This window comes from Hylobates moloch, unplaced genomic scaffold (genome assembly GCF_009828535.3).
Source record: "Hylobates moloch isolate HMO894 unplaced genomic scaffold, HMol_V3 SCAFFOLD_19, whole genome shotgun sequence".
Lineage (NCBI taxonomy): Eukaryota > Metazoa > Chordata > Mammalia > Primates > Hylobatidae > Hylobates > Hylobates moloch.
The window spans coordinates 35,359,773-35,381,918 of NW_026652294.1; the positions used below are offsets into that span (position 1 = coordinate 35,359,773).

General features: G+C 41.3%; 1 protein-coding gene and 1 pseudogene across 1 annotated transcript in view; one reads left to right on the top strand and one right to left on the bottom strand.

Moving 5' to 3' along the window:
• Positions 1-22,146, bottom strand: part of UBE2G1 (ubiquitin conjugating enzyme E2 G1) — a 94,423-nt gene that overhangs the window by 19,809 nt on the left and 52,468 nt on the right. The window contains exons 2-3 of the mRNA XM_032138345.2: positions 17,357-17,459; positions 6,857-6,954 (exon numbers count right to left, since the gene is read on the bottom strand). Of these exons, the coding sequence (XP_031994236.1) occupies positions 6,857-6,954; positions 17,357-17,459 (201 nt within the window). The remainder of the gene's footprint in view (positions 1-6,856; positions 6,955-17,356; positions 17,460-22,146) is intronic.
• On the top strand, positions 11,735-13,157 carry LOC116458579 (major facilitator superfamily domain-containing protein 1-like; annotated as a pseudogene).

Sequence of the window (22,146 nt, forward strand, 5' to 3'; positions counted from 1 at the left end):
CCCACCATAAATTTTTTTTAAAAGCATACTTTGAGGAAGAAATTTTAGAAAGGAATTTGAGTAGTGACAATATTTATGTATATTTCATTCCTAACTTATCCTATAAAGTCTAACAAATTTGTGAATAAATATAATGCTAAATCTTATTTTTCATTTCATAACATCAGTATTTCTGCTGTTATGAACTCTGGGTAATCAGAATCAAAGTTTGTATCTACCAATCAATATCACTGCTCTCTTAATTCAACAAATTCTTATTTTTTGGTGTTGTCTGTTGTTGCTGTTTTGTTTTTTTTCGAGACAGGGTCTCACTTTGTCACCCAGGCTAGAGTGTAGTGGTATGATCACAGTTCTATGCAGCCTTGACCTCCCAGGCTCAAGCGATCCTCCTGCCTCAGCCCTCCAAGTAGCTGGGACAACGGGCACATGGCATGATGCCTGTCTAACCTGACTTTTTTTTTTTTTTTTTTTTTTGGGTAGAGATGGGGGTCTCACTATGTTGCCCAAGCTGGTCTCAAACTCCTGGGCTCTAGTGATTCTCCCACCTCAGCCTCCCGAGTAGTTGGGACCATAGGCACATGGCACCATTTCTGGCTTTTTTTTTTTTTTTTTGGTAGAGATATAGTCTTACTATATATATTGCCCAGGCTGGTCCCAAACTGGGATTACAGGAAACAGCCCCTGCACTGACTGACGAATACTTTTTCAATGCCTACTGCATGCCAGGCACACATCTGACAGAGAAGTACAGCAGTGAATATATGACAGGCAAGGCCCGTGCCTTCAATGTTTTATGTATGAGTTTTTCTATAATTAAGATTCCTCTTCCCAACCGATCCCTATCTGCTAGTAAAATCCATTTACTAAAATAGAATCAGGGCAAGAATAACATCGAGGGCCGGGCTTGGTGGCTCACGCCTATAATCCCAGCAGTTTGGGAGGCCGAGGACGGCAGATCACCTGCGGTCAGGAGTTTGAGACCAGCCTGGCCAACATGGAGGACTCCCATCTCTACTAAAAATACAAAATTAACTGGCTGTTGTGGTGCATGCCTGTAATCCCAGCTACTTGGGAGGCTGGGGCAGGAGAATTGCTTGAAGCCGGGAGGCAGAGGTTGCCGTGAGCCAACATCACACCACTGCAGTCTAGCCTGGGCAACGGGCGAAACTCCATCTCAAAAAAAAAAAAAAAAAGGAATAACATCGAACCTTGTAACACTACAAAGTTCAGCATAAAAATTTCATAGAGTATTACTATTTTACAATGTTTTCTGTACTTATTGTGTAATAAGGATTTTTTTCCAAGTCATTTTTCTTTAAAAACATGCTATTAAGTATGTGTACAAGGCCGGGCGCGGTGGCTCACGCTTGTAATCCCAGCACTTTGGGAGGCCGAGGCGGGCGGATCACAAGGTCAGGAGATCGAGACCACGGTGAAACCCCGTCTCTACTAAAAATACAAAAAAATTAGCCGGGCGTGGTGGCGGGCGCCTGTAGTCCCAGCTACTCGGAGAGGCTGAGGCAGGAGAATGGCATGAACCCGGGAGGTGGAGCTTGCAGTGAGCCGAGACTGCACCACTGCACTCCAGCCTGGGCGACAGAGTGAGACTCCGTCTCAAAAAAAAAAAAAAAAAAAGGATGTGTACAGAATTCTACCACCACAATATAAGATCCATTTTCCTTTTAAAAAAAAATCAAGTTATCACTAATCCAGGATTTTTACATTTTTAACCTTCTCATGTCATTTTAAACATACCATTTATTTTAGAATGAGAAGATTTTTAGGCTTAATACCTATTATCAAACCATATTTTAAAGGACTGTATCAATTTATACTGCCATCAGCAGTCTGAGATGGCCATTTCATTGCCTCCTCAGGATGAACATTTTCCTTTATTGATGCTGTTTAAATTTCATATATAACATCTGGTTTAATTCACTTTTCTAAATGCTTTTGGGGTGACAACTTTCAATGGATATAACCTGTATGTCTTTCCTCTTTTGTGAAATGTCTGTTCTTATCCTTTAGCCAGTTACGTACTTAATGTTTACTTTCCTCTTGCCACGATGTTTCTTAGTTTTCCCCATATAATTTTCGCTTGTTACTTTTTTCTTTCATTTCAGTGTTCATTAGAGACGGAACTAAGCTACCTGAGCCGGGCACAGTGGCTCGGCCCACTCTAATGTATGGCTGGCGTGTAATCCCAGCACTTTGGGAGGCTGAGGCGGGCGAATCACCTCGGGTCGAGACCAGCCTGGCCAACATGGTGAACACATCTCTAATAAAAATACAAGAATTAGCCGGGCTTGGTGGCACGCACCTGTAATCCCAGCTACTCGGGTGGCTGAGGCAGGTGAATTGCTTGAACCTGGGAGGCAGAGGTTGCAGTGAGCCACTGCACTCCAGCCTGGGTGACACAGAGTGAGACTCTGTCTCAAAAAAAACAAAACAAAACAAAACAAAAAACCCAAACCAAACCAAACAAGACTAAGCTACCTAAACAATGCATATACTTCTAGCTATCTCCTTTTTCTTGAGGCCATGCATTTAGGATTTTGAAAAACTGATTTACCCTCATCTTCTCTATTTACTCACTACTCTGGTATTCCTTTATTCTCCTAGAAACTGGCTTCTCCCTAGCAGGATGCTACAACTGTGTCCACAAGTGGTCTGGATAACATATTTATTCTCCTGGGTACTTTCATCTACCTGAAGTCACCCCTCTGGGCCAAGACAACTAATACTATGACAACACTTTGCTGGATACATTTTCCTCCCCTGGCATCTGTGGTACTCTCGTTTTCCCCTGGTTCTTGAACCATTCTCTCAGTCACTTTCTAGTTTTCATTTTCCTTAATTTGACTTTTGATGTTATCTTAATCTCCAACATTAATTGTATTTTCCCTAGGAAAACTAACCCATTCATTATCATGTTATCTATCATCTTGATATAGTAACTTCCAAGGCCCTTAAGCTCATTGCTGAACCCTGGATTGGTTTAACTAATTATCTAACTGGATGTAGCAAGTATATCTCAAGAAAAACTGAATATATGTAAGGTCAGTCACATAAAACTATTCCCCTATAATAATTTTATAACATCTCTATAATTCACCTACTATACAATTTACCTATTTGAAGAGCACAATTTAATGGTTTCTGTCTAGTATGTCTACAGAGTTGTACAATCAGTACCACAATCAATTTTAGAGTATTTTTTCACCCTACAATGAAACCCAGTACCAATTAGCAACCATTCCTCAATACCTCCACTTCCCCTCCAACAGTAGGGACCACTAACCCACTTTCAGTCTCTATGGATTTGCCTATTCTTGACATTTCACATAAAGGGAATCGTACACTATGTCACCTTTTACGACTGACTGTTCAGTTAATATAATGTTTCCAAGGTTCATCTATGTTGTAGCATGTATCACTACTTCATTTCTTTCTTTCCTTTAGAAAACAATATCATGTAATTCATTTCTTTTAATTGCCAAATAATATTCCGTTATATGGATCCACATTTTGTTTTTCTATTTATCAGCTGACAGACATTTGGGCTGTGTCTACTTTTTGGCTATTATGAATAACAAATGCTGCTGTGAACACTCGTGTTCAAGTTCTTCTGGACGCGTGTTTTCAGTTTTCTTGGTTAGGTTCCTAGGACTGGAAGCGCAGGTAACTATGCTTAACCTTTTAAGGACTGCCAGGCTCTTCTCCAAACATCCCCACCATTTACCTTCTTGCCTGTAGTGCATGGGAGTTCTAATTTCTCTACTTCCTCATTGACATTTGTTATTATCTTTTTGATTATAAGAATCCTAGTGGGTAAAAAGTGGTATTTCATTATGGTTTTCACTCTATAATTATTTTTGTAAATGGCCAGTCAATCCTAAACTCTTACTTCTCCATTACCATCCACCTCTGGCAGTCAAGTCAAAGAAACTAAATTACCCTTCCTGCGACACTATTCTTAGTTCAAGCTTTTATTGTTTTTTACTCAAATTATTGCTAAAATGCTCTACCTCCCTGCTATCTCTCTGACTTCCCCTTCCAATCTTCTACGAGTGTAATCTTTCAAGAAGGAAAATATAAGAGAAACCTATTACATAGCTTTTTTATTTTTTGTCATTTTCTCTTTTTGTCATGACAACTTACTATTATGTACAGCTTTAAATGTCTTGAATTAAACGAGTCCTCACAGCCTAAAGAATGAAGTTCAAGCCAAGCATCATCTTCGTTCAAAATTCCATCTAAGACCGGGCGCGGTGGCTCACGCCTGTAATCTCAGCACTTTGGGAGGCTGAGACAGGCAGATCACTTGAGGTCCGGAGTTCAAGACCAGCCTGTCCAACATGGTGAAACCCCAATTCTACTAAAAATACAAAAATTAGCCAGGCGTGGTGGTGGACACCTGTAATCCCAGCTACTCAGGCGGCTGAGGCAGGAGAATTGCTTGAACCCTGCGGAGGCGGAGGTTGCAGTGAGCCAAGATTGTCCCACTGCATTCCAGCCTGGGTGAGAGAGTGAGACTCGGTCTCAAAAAAAAAGAAACGAAAAGAAAAAAAAAAGTCTCTTCAACCTTAAAACAAAACACAACACCATTTTATCAGTCGTCCTCTTAAACTACCTAGGTGATTGCTATCTTTCTTCTTACCAGAAGGGAAGTCTCCCATGTATTTGCTTACATGTATGTTTTCATTTAATTTTCACAGATAGAAAACATAGGCCTGGCGTGGTAGCTCATGCCTGTAATCCCAGTACTTTGGGAGGACAAAGTGGGCAGATCACTTGTGCCCAGGAGTTCAGGACCTGCCTGGCCAATAAAATGGTGAAACCCCATCTTTATAAAAAAAAAATACAAAAATTAGCTGGGTGTGGTGGCGTGTCCCTGTCGTCCCAGCTACTTGGGAGGATCACTTGAGCCCAAGAGGTCAAGGCTGCAGTGAGCTGTGATCATGCCACTGCACTGCAGCCTAGGTGGCAGAGTGAGACCACATCTTAGAAAAAAAGGACAGGATGGGAGAAACGGAAGTGAGGGAGGGAGGGAGTGAGAGAGGGAGGGAAGGGGAAAAGGAGGGGCAGAGTGGGGGAAGGAGAGACGGAGGGAGGGGGGGAGGGGGGGGGGGGGGGAGGGAGGCAAGCTAGCTAGCTTAAGGCTCCAAAAGGGTTTGCCTAGAGTTACACAGCTAGTCTGTGGTGAAGCCAACATTCAGAATCTGTTACATCTTCTTCAAAATAGGTGCAAAACGATTGCCTATTATAATCAAGTAATGCAAGTGAAGGTAGAAGAAACTGCCGAAAGCCTAGGAAGAGATAAAAGAAAAGTCAAAGCACAAGAGCCAAGTGTCACCCATTCACGCATTCCCGCATCATGCAGGAATACGGTTAATGCATTCTGCCATCAACTGTTGGAAATATTTTCCCCTTCTTACTGGTAGGAAAAATAACTATCTTTTATGATCGCTGCTGCCTTAGATGCAACAAAATATGCTAAGTCCCTTGGCTCCCAGTAGTTTTCCATTTGCCAGTTCCAGTCTCTCATAATGCCCATCTGTTTTTCAAGCCTTGGCTTCTATTACATATTCCATATCCTTCCGATAAATCCTTGTTTAACTTCATTCAATCATTCGTTCCTGTCTTACTGATTCCAGCTTAAACTAATCTGTATGTTTCTATTCCCTGCACCCAGAAGTCTTGATGATGAGAAGCCAAATGCAAATTAGTATAATAGCCTAAAGAGACAGCTCTGATTACATAGTCAAAATAATTAGAAAAGAAATCTCTGCAAGGTCTATTACACACAACAAAGCCAAAAGTTCAGAGAGACTGTTTTATAAATACAGCTTATCTGGCTTAAACTTTGGGGATTTTATTTTACTTTACAGAGAATTTTTTTTTTAATTTTTAATTAAGACGTAGTTATTGGGGGCTTATATACAGGGGAGAGAGTCCAGTGGCAGCTGGCTAGGCAGGAGAACTGCCACCATGTGGATCTGAAGTGGTAGCTCTTCTTTAAGTAAAAAAAGTCAATGTCATCACTACATGCACAGCCATACTAGATCATTTCCAGGCTTAAAAAATGTAATATGTTGTTTCATATGACACTGCCAGTAATCTTACACCTACAAATATACATAGAAGAGTTGTCCATAGTATAAAAATAATATGAAAAACTTTAAGTTACAGAACCAGGTTTCACAATTTCCGTGTTCTTTGTAATAGCCAGCGAATCATCTAATATCTTGATAATTATCCCCTCAATTATAGGAGCTCTACTGATGTTATCCCTCAGTAACCGTGCCTCTGGTTTAAAATACGAGTCTCAAACCAAACTGAAAACTAAGTAAATAAATAAAAAATAACATTTTCCACATGATCTCTGTTTCTCCTTCTCTCTCTTTTTTGAGACACAGTCTCACTCTGCTGCCCAGGCTGGAGTGCAGTGGTGTGATCTTGGCTCACTGCAACCTGCACCTCCCGGGTTCAAGCGATTCTTGTGCCTCAGCCTCCCTAGTAGCTGGGATTACAGGGATGTGCCACCATGCCTGACTAATTTTTGTATTTTGAGTAGAGACGGGGTTTCACCATGTTTGCCAGGCTGGTCTCCAACTCTTGACCTCAAGTGATCCACCTGCCTGGCCTTCCAAAGTGCTGGGATTACAGGTGTGAGCCACTGCGCCTGGCCTCTCCTCCTTTTAAAGGTTTTAGTACGCAGCCATGTGCACAATGAACACAGTACAAAAATGCCAAAACAATTTCACTGAGAAACAGATCTTTCTTATTGACCTTGAACACGTCAATGACAGGCCATCAAATTTGCAAATGTAAAAGTAAAACTAGATAAACTTACCATTTGGGTGCCAGATTTCTGTAATGAATTTCATTTTAGGAGGTCGGAGGGGATAATCTTTTGGGAAAGTAAGATGAGCCTTAAAAACACCACCTTCACTGGAAAAAAGAACAAAAAGAAGTTCTTGCCTATAAGTTCCTGCTTTTAAGTATAGAAGTGTTAAAACATACAAAACAAGGGTGCTAGCACTAACACCAAAAATGAAGTAAACAAATAATCTGGATTCCCACAGGCAGTTACTTTCTCAAATAAGTAGTTTAATAAACTGTCATAGCTATCACATTAATTAAACTTTCAAGAGAGCTAGTAAAATGAAATCATCTGCTAAAAAGACATTCAGACCAGATCAGATCAGATCACATTACTGCTACGCTACACAAACCCTTCCATCACTTCCCAGTGCACTTAATACAAAATTCAGAAGGTTTAACATCACCAATTTCTCTATGTTGATTTCAAACTATCATTCCTCTCTGTTCTAGCCAGTCTTCTTTCTGTTCCTCAAACACATCAAACCCTTTCTCATCTCAAAACTGATGCACATTTTCTTTTTCCTTGTCTGGGAACAGATATACTGCCTCCATCTATCCATTTATTCATTTCATCATTTAACAAATATTTACTCGGCATTTATGTGTCAAACTCTAGGGGTATAGCAGCGAAAAAAATCTGAAGAGTGACTTTCCAGAACAGCACTGTAAAACCGAACTGTCATGTTGGAGATGTTCTGTATTTGTGCTGTCCAACAATGTAGCCATCAGCCACGTGAAATATGCCCTGTGACTGCTATTTTAGACAACGCACCTCCAGATCACTGACACTTAATTAGCAATCATTCTTAAGGAATCATCAAAAGAACAATACAATGAGTTGTATACATTAACTAAAACCACAGAGATCAAGTCAGCCTTAAAGGGCAAAAATACTAAACTCCTGTCTTGTGGCCTTGGCACTAAATGTTTCCTCTGTTTGAAATACCTTTCTCTCTTTGCCTTCTGATTACCATTCAGTACTCAGCTTAAATGTTACCTCTAGAAAGATTTTATTTGACTAAAATCTAAACTAGCCACCAGGTCCCCTCTAGTACACTGACCTCTTTAAATTTCTTTATTGCAATACCATTTGCACATCTGATTCTTCTGTTGTTCAATGTGTCCAACCATTAGAATCATGATTATGGTTGTTTCAGATCAGTGAGAAATGAAATTCTCAGCTCATTAAATGGTTTTCGTTCACTAAACAAATATACGTTGATTACCCAGTTACTCTAACCATTGGTCTACGTAAAAGGATACAACGGAGAACAAAGCATTAAAGAGCACTGTGGAGCTTATTGTTTTAGTGGCAGAAGGAAAATGTCTACCAAGGAAAATATCAGTAGTAAGTGTTGTCATGGAATGATATGAGGAATCTATTGTTAAAATTTTAAAAGTAGGTATTTCTAAAATAAGCTAATTTGTCTTTAAAGAAAAAGTGGGAGGCCGGACACAGTGGCTCATGCCTGTAATTCCAGCTACTTGAGAGGCTGAGGTGGGAAGGATCCCTTCAGCCCAAGAAGTTGAGGCTTCAGAGAGCTGTGATTGCACCACTGCACTGCACTCCAGCCTGGGAAAAGAAAAAAGGAAAGGAAAGAAAAAGTGAAAAATTGGGGGTGTGTTCGTATACACACAGAAAAATGTCCAGAAACAGGACATCAATACATAACAATAGTTAACTAACAATAGTGTAGTGTTATGAGATCTTTTACTCTCTGCTCATTTTAATATAGCTTGAACTGTTCACAAGCAAGTATGAATTTTTATTGCTTTTTCTGATCATAAGACATGGGGGAGGTGCATATTAAGTTTAAAAAAAGGGACAGATCATTAAGATCATTAACACCAAACATTTCTGAATAATTAGGAAATGCCACAGGACTCAGAGTATAAAAAGTCAGTGACCTTGATAATACAATTTTTTTAGTAAAAAGCAATAAAAAAAAGCTGTAAAGAGTTAAAGAATAGGGTAGTAAAGTATTTAAGCAAAATAAACAGGACAATTTATACAAAAAATTTAACAGTTGAAGATAGTAACTAGATGGGGAAACCGTACAAAACAAGGGCTTTAAGAGATATTCAGAAGAAATGAAAAAATGAAGTAAGGCCCACCATAGGGCCTTACTTTTCGTAACTGATGAGGTTATCTATTGAAAGGAAGAAGCATGAGGGGCTTGAGGGAATAGAGACTGGAATTGCTGTTGTGAAGAGTGCATTACACCAACAAGAGTTAAGTCTTTATCTTCTGACCCTGTTGCTTTGTGTAAGTTAGTGCCAAAATGGGTCTTAGGATATACTGATTATATGGACTAGTTTTTCAAACAGGGCTGCAAAAGCAATTTAATGAGTCACTATCAAAGTTTTTTTGTTAAGAAAAATAGAAAACATGAGAGTTTATCACAAGTAGTTTCAGCTATATAATCTATGTATGTGTTTTATTCACTAATCTATATACACATATGTATGCACTGGGTCATGACGTAAAATTTTTTTTTTTTTTTTTTGAGATGGAGTCTCGCTGTGTCACTCAGGCACCCAGGCTGGAGTGCAGTGGCGCGATCTCGGCTCACTGCAAGCTCCGCCTCCCGGAGTCACGCCATTCTCCTGCCTCAGCCTCTACGAGTAGCTGGGACTACAGGCGCCCGCCACCACGCCCGGCTAATTTTTTGTATTTTTAGTAGAGACAGGGTTTCACCGTGGTCTCGATCTCCTGACCTCATGGTCCACCCGCCTCGGCCTCCCAAAGTGCTGGGATTACAAGTGTGAGCCACCGCGCCCGGCCCAACGTAAAATATTTCTAATTATGGGTTTGAAAGCCACAATTACAGAAAACAGCCAAACGTGGTGGCATGCGCCTGTAATCCCAGCTACTTGGGAGGCTGAGGTAGGAGAATTGTTTGAACCTGGGAGGTGGCAGGTGCAGTGAGCCAAGATTGTGCCACTTGCACTCCAGCCTGGGTGCCAGAGTGAGACTCCGTCTCAACAAAAAAAAAAAGAGAGAGAGAGAGAGAGAGACTATGTAAAAGGACATCAAAGCCACTGCCACAAAGCCCCTGCACTTGATTCTACCGGCAGCCACTGGCCACTTGATTCCTTGACAACATTGTCAGCTTTCCCACGTCACTTACTTCTGATTGGTTACATTCACTCAAAAGCTTCATAATAGCTGACTGGAATCCTCATCATGAAAAACTGACTTAGACCCTCTAAATTGTTTTCGATCTCTAAAATGTCAACCAAATTCAACTAAAAGGGTAGCCCTAAAAATTTAAAGCACACAATTTTCACTCTATCTGAAAATGGCCTTGCCCACTCTGAAGCAACCATGGTATTTCTGAGTTTTTATTCTATCTGCGGACCCCTCTTCTTCTATTTTACCTGTGGAAATTCTACCTGCCTCTCTCCTCTTTTTCTTTTTTTCTTTTTTTTTTTTTTTTTTTGAGATGGAGTCTTGCTCTCTCGCCCAGGCTGGAGTGCAGTGGCGTGATCTCGGCTCACTGCAACCTCTGCCTCCCGGGTTGAAGAGATGCTCCTGCCTCAACCTCCCGAGTACTTAGGATTACTGGCACCTGCCACCACGTCCCGCTAATTTTTGTATCTTCAGTAGAGACAGGGTTTCACTATGTTGGCCAGGCTGGTCTTGAACTCCCGACCTTGTGAGCCACCGCACCTGGCCTACCTGCTTTTCTTTTTCTTCATGCTTAACTAACTAGTACCCAACTTGTGAGTGCAAACTTCTACCGAGCAGCCAAGTTAGCAAAGAGAAAGCCCAAAATCCATAGAGTAGAATAACACTGTAGACTACACATTAACATGTCACATATCCACTATTTTTCAAATATAGAAAGATGTGACTGTGGCGAGGCAAGGTGGCTCACGCCTGTAATCCCAGCACTTTGGGAGGCTGAGGTGGGCAGATCACTTGAGGTCAGGAGTTCGAAAACAACCTGACCAATATGGTGAAACCCTGTCTCTACTAAAAATGCAAAAATTAGCCGGGCGTGATGGCAGGTGCCTGTAATCCCATCTACTCAGGAGGCTGAAGCAGGAGAATGGCTTGAGCCTGGGAGGCAGAGGTTGCAATGAGCCAAGATTGTGCCACTGCACTCCAGCCTGGGCCACAAAGCAAGACTCCGTCTCCAAAAATAATAATAATAAATAAATAAATAAAATAAAATTTAAAAAGGCATCAATGAATTCAAAGTATCTTTCATTACGTATTATCTTCATCACAGATACTATAGTACAATTACTATCATGATATTAAAAAGAGGTATGTAGGCCGGGCACGGTGGCTCACACCTGTAATCCCAGCACTTTGGGAGGCCGAGGCGAGTGGATCATGAGGTCAGGAGTTCAAGACCAGCCTGGCCGAGATGGTGAAATCCCATCTCTACTAAAAACTACAAAAATTAGCCAGGCACTGTGGCAGGTGCCCATAATCCCAGCTACTCGGGAAGCTGAGGTACGAGAATCGCTTGAACCCAGGCGGCGGAGGTTGCAGTGAGCAACAGAGTGAGACTCTGTTTTCAAAAAAAAAGAGATATGTAACCAGCAGTTTCACATTTGAAAGGGTTTAAAAATCCAGGCCTAGTTCAATTTTTTTCCATGAGGCCTCACTTACTGTTTTTGTGTTAAATTATAAAAATCTTACAAGGATCAAATCCTACCATTGCCATATTTATTTTATTTAAATAACGTGCTGTATGCTGCCGTCTGAAATCTGCTCAACATTGTTCTATTAATCTATAGTCCTGTTGTACCTGTCTCTTGTCTGTTCATTTTATCCGCCACAGTTCACGATCTAGTAATTCTAAGATATTTAGTCATGTGATCACTGACTTGGCTGTGCTCCGTGGGCACTGCTTTTCTGCCAGGTCCTGGAGTTGTCACCCCTTTCGCCTCTCAGCCTCCCGCGGGTGCAATGGAGGAGAAGGATGAGAAAGCATGGGTGCTGCTGGCCCTTCTGTGGCCTCCAGTTGCCTGGCTATGACTTTTGATGCTGTTATTGATGTGCTTCCTTGGCTTCAGCAGCTATTTTTGCTATAATAATCCTGCTGCCCTTCAGACTCAGGATAAACAGAATAGGCAGGTGAACACCATGAAATTCATGCTGCTATATGCCTGGTATTCTTGGCCCAATGTAGTTTTGTGTTTCTTTGGTGGCTTTTTAAAAGACCGAGTATTTGGAATCTGATGGGGCACAATTACTTTTAGCTGTTTTATTTGCATTGGACAGGTTGTTTTGTTCTGGGTGGAATATTTAATGTTTTTTGGCTCATGGAATTTGAAAGATTTGTGTTTGGGATTGGTGGGGAGTGCTTAGCAGTTGCCCAGGATACATATGCTGTGAGCTGGTTTAAAGACAAAGAATTAAACCTGTGTCTGGACTCCAACAATTTAGCATGGCTAGAATTGGAAGTACAGTAAACATGAACTTCATGAGTTGGCTGTATTCTAAGATTGAAGCTTTTTGGGGTTCTGCTGGTCACACAACCCCTGCGGTCACACTTAAGATTGGGGTATAAAATGTATTCTTTCACTAATCTGCGCCTTCCTTGGCTCTTGCTTACTTAGATCTGAGAGCAGAGAGAATCCTTCATAAAGAACAAAAAAACAGGTTAAGTTTTTAAATTAACTGATGTGAAAGATTTCTCCTTACCCCTGTGGCCCATATTTATCATCTGTGTCTGCTGCTGTGTTGCCATGTTCCCTTTTATTGGACCTGGGAAAGTTTTCTTTACAGAGAAATTTGGATTTTCTTTCCAGGCAGCAAGTGCAATGAACAGTGTTGTATATGTCTTATCAGCTCCTACGCCTGGTATTTGGGCTCCCCGTGGATGACACGGGGAAGAATGGCATCTGAGTGCTGCGTATGGTCGCAGCCACTCTTGTGTCCCACATGATGCTGGCCTTTATGATGTAGAGCCCTTGGGTTGCTATGTGTCTTCTGGGAATCTCCTATTCATTGCTTGCCTGTGCATTATGGCTAATAGTGGCATCTGAAGTTCCTGACCATCAGCTGGGAACTGCATATGGCTTCATGCAGTCCATTCAGAAACTTGGGTTGGCCATCATTTCCATCACTGCTGGGACAGATGATACTGGATATTGGGGGATATTTGTTTTTAGAAGTTTTCTTCATTGCCTGTGTTTCTATGTCACTTTTATCTGTGGTCTTACTCTATTTTGTGAATTATGCCCAGGGTGAGAACCTAAATTATTCCACAAGACAAAGGGAAGAAATAAAATTTTCCCATACTTAGTAAGTTTAAATGACTGTGTCATGAGAATGGGCTTTGCACATCACTGGTTTGAAAATCTCCATTTTTAAAAATTTAGAGTTTAGTCATGAGAAAAAAACAATGTAATGGCAAGTTATATTTATATCCAAATACACCTATTTCGAAGTGTATTTGTGAGAACTATTTTAGCCTGTGTCTTCTGTATTGTGTGTTGCTGAAGAATTCTACAAAAGGCCAATCAATAATGAAAGGTTTAGAAAACTGCTCTGGAACATCCAGGTGAACTTCAGAAAAGAACAGTGAGTGAAAAAAGAAAAACACGGGAACTTCTCTTGAGATTATCTTCATTAAGTATGTATTTAAGGGATACGGCCTTTTCTTTATCTTATAGCAGAAAAAAAAATGGCATTGTCATAGGCATTCCCTTTACTGGTAGGGTATAATGCTAAAAAAAATGTGAAGTTTTTTTTTTTTTTTTTTTTTTTTTTTTTGAGACGGAGTCTCACTCTGTCACCCAGGCTGGAGTGCAGTGGCGCAGTCTCGGCTCACTGCAAGCTCCGCCTCCCGGGTTCATGCCATTTTCCAGCCTCAGACTTCCGAGTAGCTGGAACTACAGGTGCCCGCCACCACGCCTGGATAATTTTTTGTATTTTTGGGGGGGGGGGGGGGGTTTCACCGTGTTAGCCAGGATGGTCTCGATCTCCTGACCTCATGACCCGCCCGCCTTGGCCTCCTAAAGTGCTAGGAGTACAGGCGTGAGCCACCGCGCCTGGCTGAAGATATTTTTATGAAGTCTCTTTCTGTTCACAACCAGTAGCTTGTGCTCTACTCTGTGGTTATGTGGACTGCTGAGCAGTGACCCTTCTGAGTTTATTCTTCTGTTACTGAGGACCCTAATCTCTTAGGGACACAATATTATAGTACAAACTGTCTGTACAGTTTTTCATATAGTCTAATTAATAACTACAAAGTGTCCTTCGAATTATAATTGACATTTACAAAGATAAATAACAAAGCCGCAAAAGGGGAAAAAATAAGATTTTTTTTTTTGCTATTATAAGCAATAGAACATTGAACGTTTGAAACATTTCCTAAGTATAGGGTTTTTACCCTAGAAATGAAACTGCTAAGACCAAATTTAAGTAATTGTTCAAAGTCACTCAACTAAGAAGAGTGGTAGAGTTAGAGAGCTAACCAAAGGCAGTCCCCAAAGTCCATGTTCTTGAACACTACGTGATAAACGGCATGGCATTACCACTGATCATTCCATTTCTAAGCAATGTAGGCACTAGGTTCATTCCCTTCAGAACTTCATTACAGCAGAGATGGCTTCTGCCTCTACGTCTCACACAGGACTGGAAAATAATTTATAACTGGAATAGAATTTTGCAACTGTAAAAGAATGTAATTCAGAGTTTTGGCTAACTGATTCTTCATTTTCTATATCTACCCAAGGCAATACTATGAAACACATAATCTTAAGATTCTCCAAATTTTTCATATCACTGCCAGTGCTTAAAAACAAAATAAATAAATAAGGCATACTCCTTGAACAGACCAGCCACTGGTGATGAAAGGAAAAGAGAGATAACAGTTAAACAGTCATCATTCATTAATAATTTATAAAATGTTATAATGATATAGTGATATCCAGGTTTCTTAGACTTTCTGGTTTTGTTTGTTTAAGACAGGGTCTAGCTCTGTTGCCCAAGCTAGAGTGCAGTAGCGTAATCTTGGCTCACTGCAGCCTCCACCTCCTGGGCTCAAGCGATCCTCCCACCTCAGCCTCCTGACTGCAGGCATGCATCACCATGCTTGACTTATTTTTGTATTTTTTTTTGTAGAGACAGGGTTTTGCCATGTAGCCCAAGCTGGTCTCCAACGTCTGAGCTCAAGCGATCCACCGTTGGCCTCCCAAAATGTAGGGATTACAGACGTGAGCCACTGTACCCACTCTAAACTTCCGTACTACAAACCTATTGCCACTTCAACCTGAAATTTTAGTTTCTGTGGATATGAGTGGTTATCCATACTACTTGATAATCAGTCTCAAAACAGCTGGTATACCACACCACTTTCAGAATGTACATTTCATAGAAAGGCCTTAAAGACTACTGCACTGGAAAGACTCATTAATAAAAATAAAAATGTAATCCTATATAAATATGAGTATGACTAAAGACTTGTAGCAACTATAGGAGTCTCAAAGTAACCCTTGAATGTATCAGTTTTCAATCACATAGACTGAAAAGAGAGTGGAGCGCCCTCTAGTGACTAAATGAGGGCTAATGATGGCAAAGAGAGAGAATCACACCAGCTTTTACAGAATTTTGGTACAGTATTTCTATTATCTAATTATAAAGTGGTGAATTAATCACTTAGGTCTGGGTACCATCTGAGCCTATACTAATTTATTTTCAATCCTGTAACACCCCTCCCCCCAGTACAAGCCTCTACTTCCCTTCACAGGCAGTTATTTATACATAAGGTATATATATTCACTCCCAATAGCGCTCTTCAAACAATTCCAAGATGGCCTCTACTCTCTCCATTCCACTGAAATAATTACAAGAACCTCACTACTTCCTGTTAAGAAGTTTTTTAAGAACTTTTTTTTTTTTTTTTTTTTTTTTTTAAGACAGAGTTTTGCTCTTGGTGCCCAGGCTGGAGTGCGTGACACGATCCTGGCTCACTGCAACCTCTGCCTCCCGGGTTCAAGGGATTCTCCTGCCTCAGCCTCCCGAGTAGCTGGGATTACAGGCATGCGCCACCACACCTCGCTAATTTTTTTGTATTTTTAGTAGAGACAGGGTTTCTCCATGTTGGTCAGGCTGGTCTCCAACTCTCGACCTCAGGTGATCCTGCCCACCTCAGCCTCGTGAGCCACTACGCCCAGCCGACAACAAATATTTTTTAAGCATTCTATGAAGTACATGATTCTTGGTAGCATTTTAAAAGGCTTACTTCTAACAAACCTTTCTTCATTCCCCTGTACCTTCCTTTGCCTTTCTCAGGTCCTGCCCTAGAACATGCTCTCTCTCTTTCCTGAGCAAAGGCTACTGATCCCAGGAAGGCACCGTCCAGAAGTGACCAGCAGTATTCTCAGCAGCATATACACAGTCCAGCGGAGCTGCCGGAAATATTGCTGTGATCCACACCTCAATTCGACCACCAACACTTTAAAAATGTATACCAAAGACCAGAGACGGTTTCGTTTTCTTTTTTGAGATGGAGTCTCGCTCTGTCACCGGGCTGGAGTGCGCAGTGGCGCGATCTTGGCTCACTGCAACCTCCGCCTCCCTAATTCAAGCGATTCTCCTGCCTCAGCCTCCTGAGCAGCTGGGACTACATGTGCCACCATGCCCAGCTAATTTTTGTATTTTTAGTAGAGACAGGTTTTCACCATGTTGGCCAGGCTGGTCTTGAACTCCTGACCACAGGTGATCCACACGCCTCAGCCTCCCAAAGTGCTGGGATTACAGGCGTGAGCCAATGCACCACGCCAGCAGATGCATCTTACAAAACAATACATACTAGTAAATTTAAGTTAGTCTGCAAACACTCAGAGCAGAAAATAAGACTGTGGTCTTTGCAATCTAGAAATGTACTACATGAAATATTTGTAAATTCTACTTCTCTTCTTCTACTGTTCTTTAACACCACTACATTGTTGTCTATCCTTAAGCCATTGGTTTAACAATTAATAGTCAGTTAATGGATTATCATATAGTCTAACAATAACTTTCAATAAACTAGGAGAAAGTGACCATTAGTTTAGTTTGGAATAAGAACACCTAGATTCTAACCAGTATTCGGTGGGGACTCAAGTAGAGAACCACGAAAATAGACGATCTTGAAAATTCTCCTTAGCCTTCTTAAAACATTGATGTGTATAATACATTCTTAATTAAAATGTCCAAAAAATATATAACTCTCCTGCCTCCTGAGCTCAAGTGATTCTCCTGCCTCAGCCTCCTGAGTAGCTGGGACTACAGGCACGTGCTACCACACCCAGCTAATTTTTGTATTTTTAGTAGAGATGGGGTTTCACTACATTGGCCAGGCTGGTCTTGAACTCCTGACCTCATGATTGGCCCGCCTCGGCCTCCCAAAGTGCTGGGATTACAGGCGTGAGCCACCGCGCCCAGCCTGCCAAAATAGTTTTTAATTCAATGTATTAAAAGAGCTCCATTTGAAGGTGTCAGTTCCATTATACTTACTAAAGTGTATCTGGAGGGCCAATAATAAGGACTTCCCATCGGTAGAGATCATTGTCATCTATTAAACCTGCAGAAAAGCCTTCCACTGGATTTTTGTTGAGTTCTGTGGAAAAAGAAAAGTTTAATCAATACATTTAAGCACATAATTTTCATCCAGTAGATAAATTACAGAACTTGAGCGTACATGTTTTATGTAAGTTTTAAACCATTAAATAGATATACCTTGCCAGGCAAAATGCTACTTGATGGCCAAAACATTTTCATGTCTATACTGTAAGAAAGCCCTGGGTAAAACAAACTATCCAGAAGATCAACTTCTACTGGTATCCAGCCAGGCTCTTGTCATTCTAGGTGGCCCTACAGTGGTCTTTTAAGGAAGCTTGTTAAAATGCAGATATCCAGGCCCATCTCCCAGAGATTCACATTGAGAGGGAGCCCCGGAAATCAAATCATGTTGGCAATTCTTATGCTGCTGTCTTTAGGGTATATTTTCAGAGTGTCTAATCATACCTTTTCATTGGAATGTACTGTGAGCTTAATAATTTTCCTTCATACTAACATTTGTACACCTATTTGACCTGTCCCTGTAGTCTTGGGGACCTGCTTCTACAGTTGGTGCTCCTGTGTGCCCATCCATCTCTGAGCACAAGGAGAGCAGGGGTCCCATATGTCTTGTCTGTATATGTTGACCCTCTGAGGGCCACAGCTTCTGGGACAGAGGAGCAGCTTAAGAGTAGTAGCTGGAGCATACAGGAATGGCTGCAGCATGGTGTGAGGTTCTCCTCTTCTAAAGAGAGTGCTGTGGCATGGAGAAGGGATGACAGGGGGGGAAACAAGAGAGGCGAGGAACTGGCAAGGCGGGGGCACACAGGCCAAGACAGGGACCTTAAGGAGCAGGTGAGCAGGGGTACAGAGCCCAAAACGTTTCCAGAGACACCAGACTTAATACAGTTCTGGCCTACTACTGACGGTGAGCAGATCATGTGAGAAATGTTTAAACAACTTTAATGAGGTATAACTGACATTCAGTGAACTGCACATACTTAAATTATACAATTTGGCTGGGCATGGTGGCTCACACCTGCAATCCCAGCACTTTGGGAGGCTGAGGCAGGTGGATCACCTGAGGTCGAGAGTTTGGGACCAGCCTGACCAACACGGAGAAACCCCGTCTCTACTAAAAGTACAAAATTAGCCGGGCATAGTGGCACATGCCTGTAATACCAGTTACTCGGGAGGCTGAGGCAGAAAAACTGCTTGAACCCAGGAGGCAGAGGTTGCGGTGAGCCGAGATCACGCCACTGCACTCCAGCCTGGGCAACAAGAGCGAAACTGTCTCAAAAAATATATAAATAAATAAATAAAAATTAAAAAATTAGCTGGGCATGGTGGTGTGTGCCTGTAATCCCAGTTACTCAGAAGGCTAAGGCAGGAGAATCGCTTGAACCCAGGAGGTAGAGGTTGCAGTGAGCCAAGATCATGCCATTGCACTCCAGCCTGGGTGACAGAGCAAGACTCCATCTCAAAAATAAAAAAAAACCCACAATTTAATAAGTACTGATACACACCAGAGGAACCAACACAACAATCACAATAGTGAATGCATGTATCAATCACCCACAAAATTACCACATTTTACCGGCCAGTGGAACTGAGTACTCATTGGCTCAAACTGGAAAGTGTGGACAAAGAACAGGCAGGAGTAGAGTGGTTTGAAAAGGACTTGCTGGGAGTCTCAACAGGTGTGTAATTCTCGTATGCTACCTGCCATCATTCTCAAGCAGCTCTGTCTAATGATGAAAGGCAGTATAATATAACTCAGAGTGCTACAAAGGACTGAACCAATGTGTAGGTAACTGAGGAGATATTAATTTGGGGGGTAATCAAGAGATGGTATTATCTCAACAACTAGGATTTAACAACATGCCAGCAAAATACGAGAAAGCCAATAGTGAAAATTCATATTTAGGCCAGGCGTGGTGGCTCACACCTGTCATCTCAACACTTTCAGGAGGCTGAGGCAGGAGGATCACTTGAACTGGGAGGCAGAGGCTGCAGTGAGCCAAGACCATGCCACTGTATTCCAGCCTGGGTGACAATGCGAGACTCCATCTCAAAAATAAAAATAAAAAATTTATGTTTAAACATGAAGTGCTTCTTTTCTTGAAATTTGAGGGGAGATTTGTGTAAGTCTAACATTTTTGCATAACAGGGAAACTAGACTTTTACAAATAGTTAAAATCAGCGATGTATTTCAAAACACAAGAAATGTACTTTTACTTTAAAGTGGCTAATCTAAAATACTTTTTTTTTTTTTTTTTTTGAGACGGAGTCTTGCTCTTTTGCCTAGGCTGGACTGCAGTGGCACGATCTCGGCTCACTGCAAGCTCCACCTCCCGGGTTCACGCCATTCTCCTGCCTCAGCCTCCCGAGTAGCTAGGACTACAGGTGCCCGCCACCGCACCCAGCTAATTTTTTTTTGTATTTTTAGTAGAGACAAGGTTTCACCGTGTTAGCCAGGATGGTCTCGATCTCCTGACCTCATGATCCGCCTGCCTCAGCCTCCCAAAGTGCTGGGATTACAGGCATGAGCCACTGCGCCCGGCCCTAAAATACTTTTTAAAGATATTGAAAGTGCAAACACATTAAGAAGGGAATAGCATTTTCATTGTTATTTTGTTTATGCACGCATATGTGTACTGAGTGCCAACTATGTTGCAGACATTCTTTTAAAAAACAGAAAGTCCCACTTTCCTGTCAACTGAGGGACAGAGTGCAGCACACACAAATGCACTGTGAGGAGTTATTTTCTACATGACTGATCTCATTTCCAACCTTTTTCTAGATAAACACCATTACATTACTTGGACCATTTTCTACAACACTGTACACAAGAGTCTTGTGAAAGATTCTATAATATATCCAGAAATTACCTAGTTGTTGCATTTTCCACTAGAAGTCCGGGGTTTATAAATATAGGTGGAGTAAGCTCTGAAATTAGTATACATGGTCAAAATTACCCTTGAAAATTTCCTTACACTTTCCATAAAGCATATCATTGCTTCTTACTCTTGTCAAAACCCCCAAGTTATTGAAATCTTTTGCCCATTCTTTCCATGCATTTCTTCTACAGGCATAATTGTGTCCTTTGCTTGTTCCATGTAAGTAATACAAAAGCAATGTTGAAAAATGTCCAATGTCTCACTTTTGTCATGGCTTCAGCCCCCAGCATGAATCTTCCTAGGTCTAGATGCATGAATATTTAACAGGCTTAATCCACTTCAAGTGATAGAACCTTACCATCCCTTCACGAATGCTTCCTTCAAGGTCTCTATCAATACTAGCCCCCTCCATGAAGTCTTCCCTAAATAATTTATCAAATAATCTTTTGGCTTCTGCTAAATTCCCATTGATTGTACTTTCAGTCTATCTACATCTTCTGGCACTCGATCAGCATCGGCTCCTGATCCCCAGAGAAGTAAACAGGCAATTACAATGTGCTCCAACAACAGTACAAGAATTTGAGGGCACACAAAAAGAAGTGCACATAACACAATCATGAAGAATAAGAAAAGCCTTCTAAAAAGAAAAGAAATAAAGGATTTGGGTGAGGGAATTCAAGGTTTAGAATCTGAACCTCTACTTTAGATAGACGAGCATGTACAAAAACTTGAAATAGGGCAATCAGTATGTGACTGGAACGGCGGGGGGCAGGGGAGCAGCTGAAACCGAACAGAATGGCAAAAGCTGGACAGCAAAGGACCTTTGTAAGCCCTGCATGCTTGGACTTTATCCAGAGGGCAATGATAAGCCTTTCAAGCGTGGTTCTTTTCTTCTTTTTCTTTTAAACAATGGAGTGACCTCATGAGATTTACATTTGCAAAAACCAATCTTGTAGTATGTAGAAGATTGTATAAATAAGACATGATGAGAACAAAGAAACAAAAAGCAAGCAACTCAAGTAATCCTGAAAAGCGTACCTCAAGTATATAGTAGTCAAAACAATGAAGAAAACAGGGATATCTAGAAGACAGAATCAATCAACCTAACTTGGTGATGTTAAAGAAGTGGGGCTTAAAGTAGTAAGTCAAAAATGACATGAGCTGGGCGTGGTGGCTCACCGCTGTAATCCCAAAACTTTGGGAGGCTGAGGTGGGCAGATCGTTTGAGCTCAGGAGTTTGATGCCAGCCTGGGCAACATGGCAAAACCCTGTCTCTACCAAAAAACAAACAAACAAACAAACAAAAAAGTACAAAAATTAGCCAGGCATGGTGGTGTGCACCTACACTCCCAGCTACTCGGGGAGGCTGAGGTGGGAAGATGACTTGAGCCCAGGACGCGGAGGTTGCAGTGACCTAAGATGACACCAGGGCACTCCAGCCTGGGCAACAGAGCCAGACCCTGTCTCAGTTTAAAAAATAAATTTTGTTTTAAAAAAAGGAAAATGACATATGATAAAAAAAAGTTGAGCAGAGTTACCATATGACCCAGCAATTCCCCTCCTAGGTATACACCTAACATCTGTCCACACAGCAAGCTGTACATGAATGTTTGTAGTAGCATTTGCTTAATAATCAAAAGGCAGAAACTCAAACGTCCATCGACAAATGAATAAACTGCAGTATATACATACAATGAAATACTATTCAGCCATAGAAAGAAATGAAGTACTAATATATGAAGCTCAGTAACATCAGGCTAAGTTAACGAAGCCAGACATATAAAGTCACGTGTTACATGACTTATTTTATATGATATATCCAGAATAGATGTTTTAAAACTAGAGAGA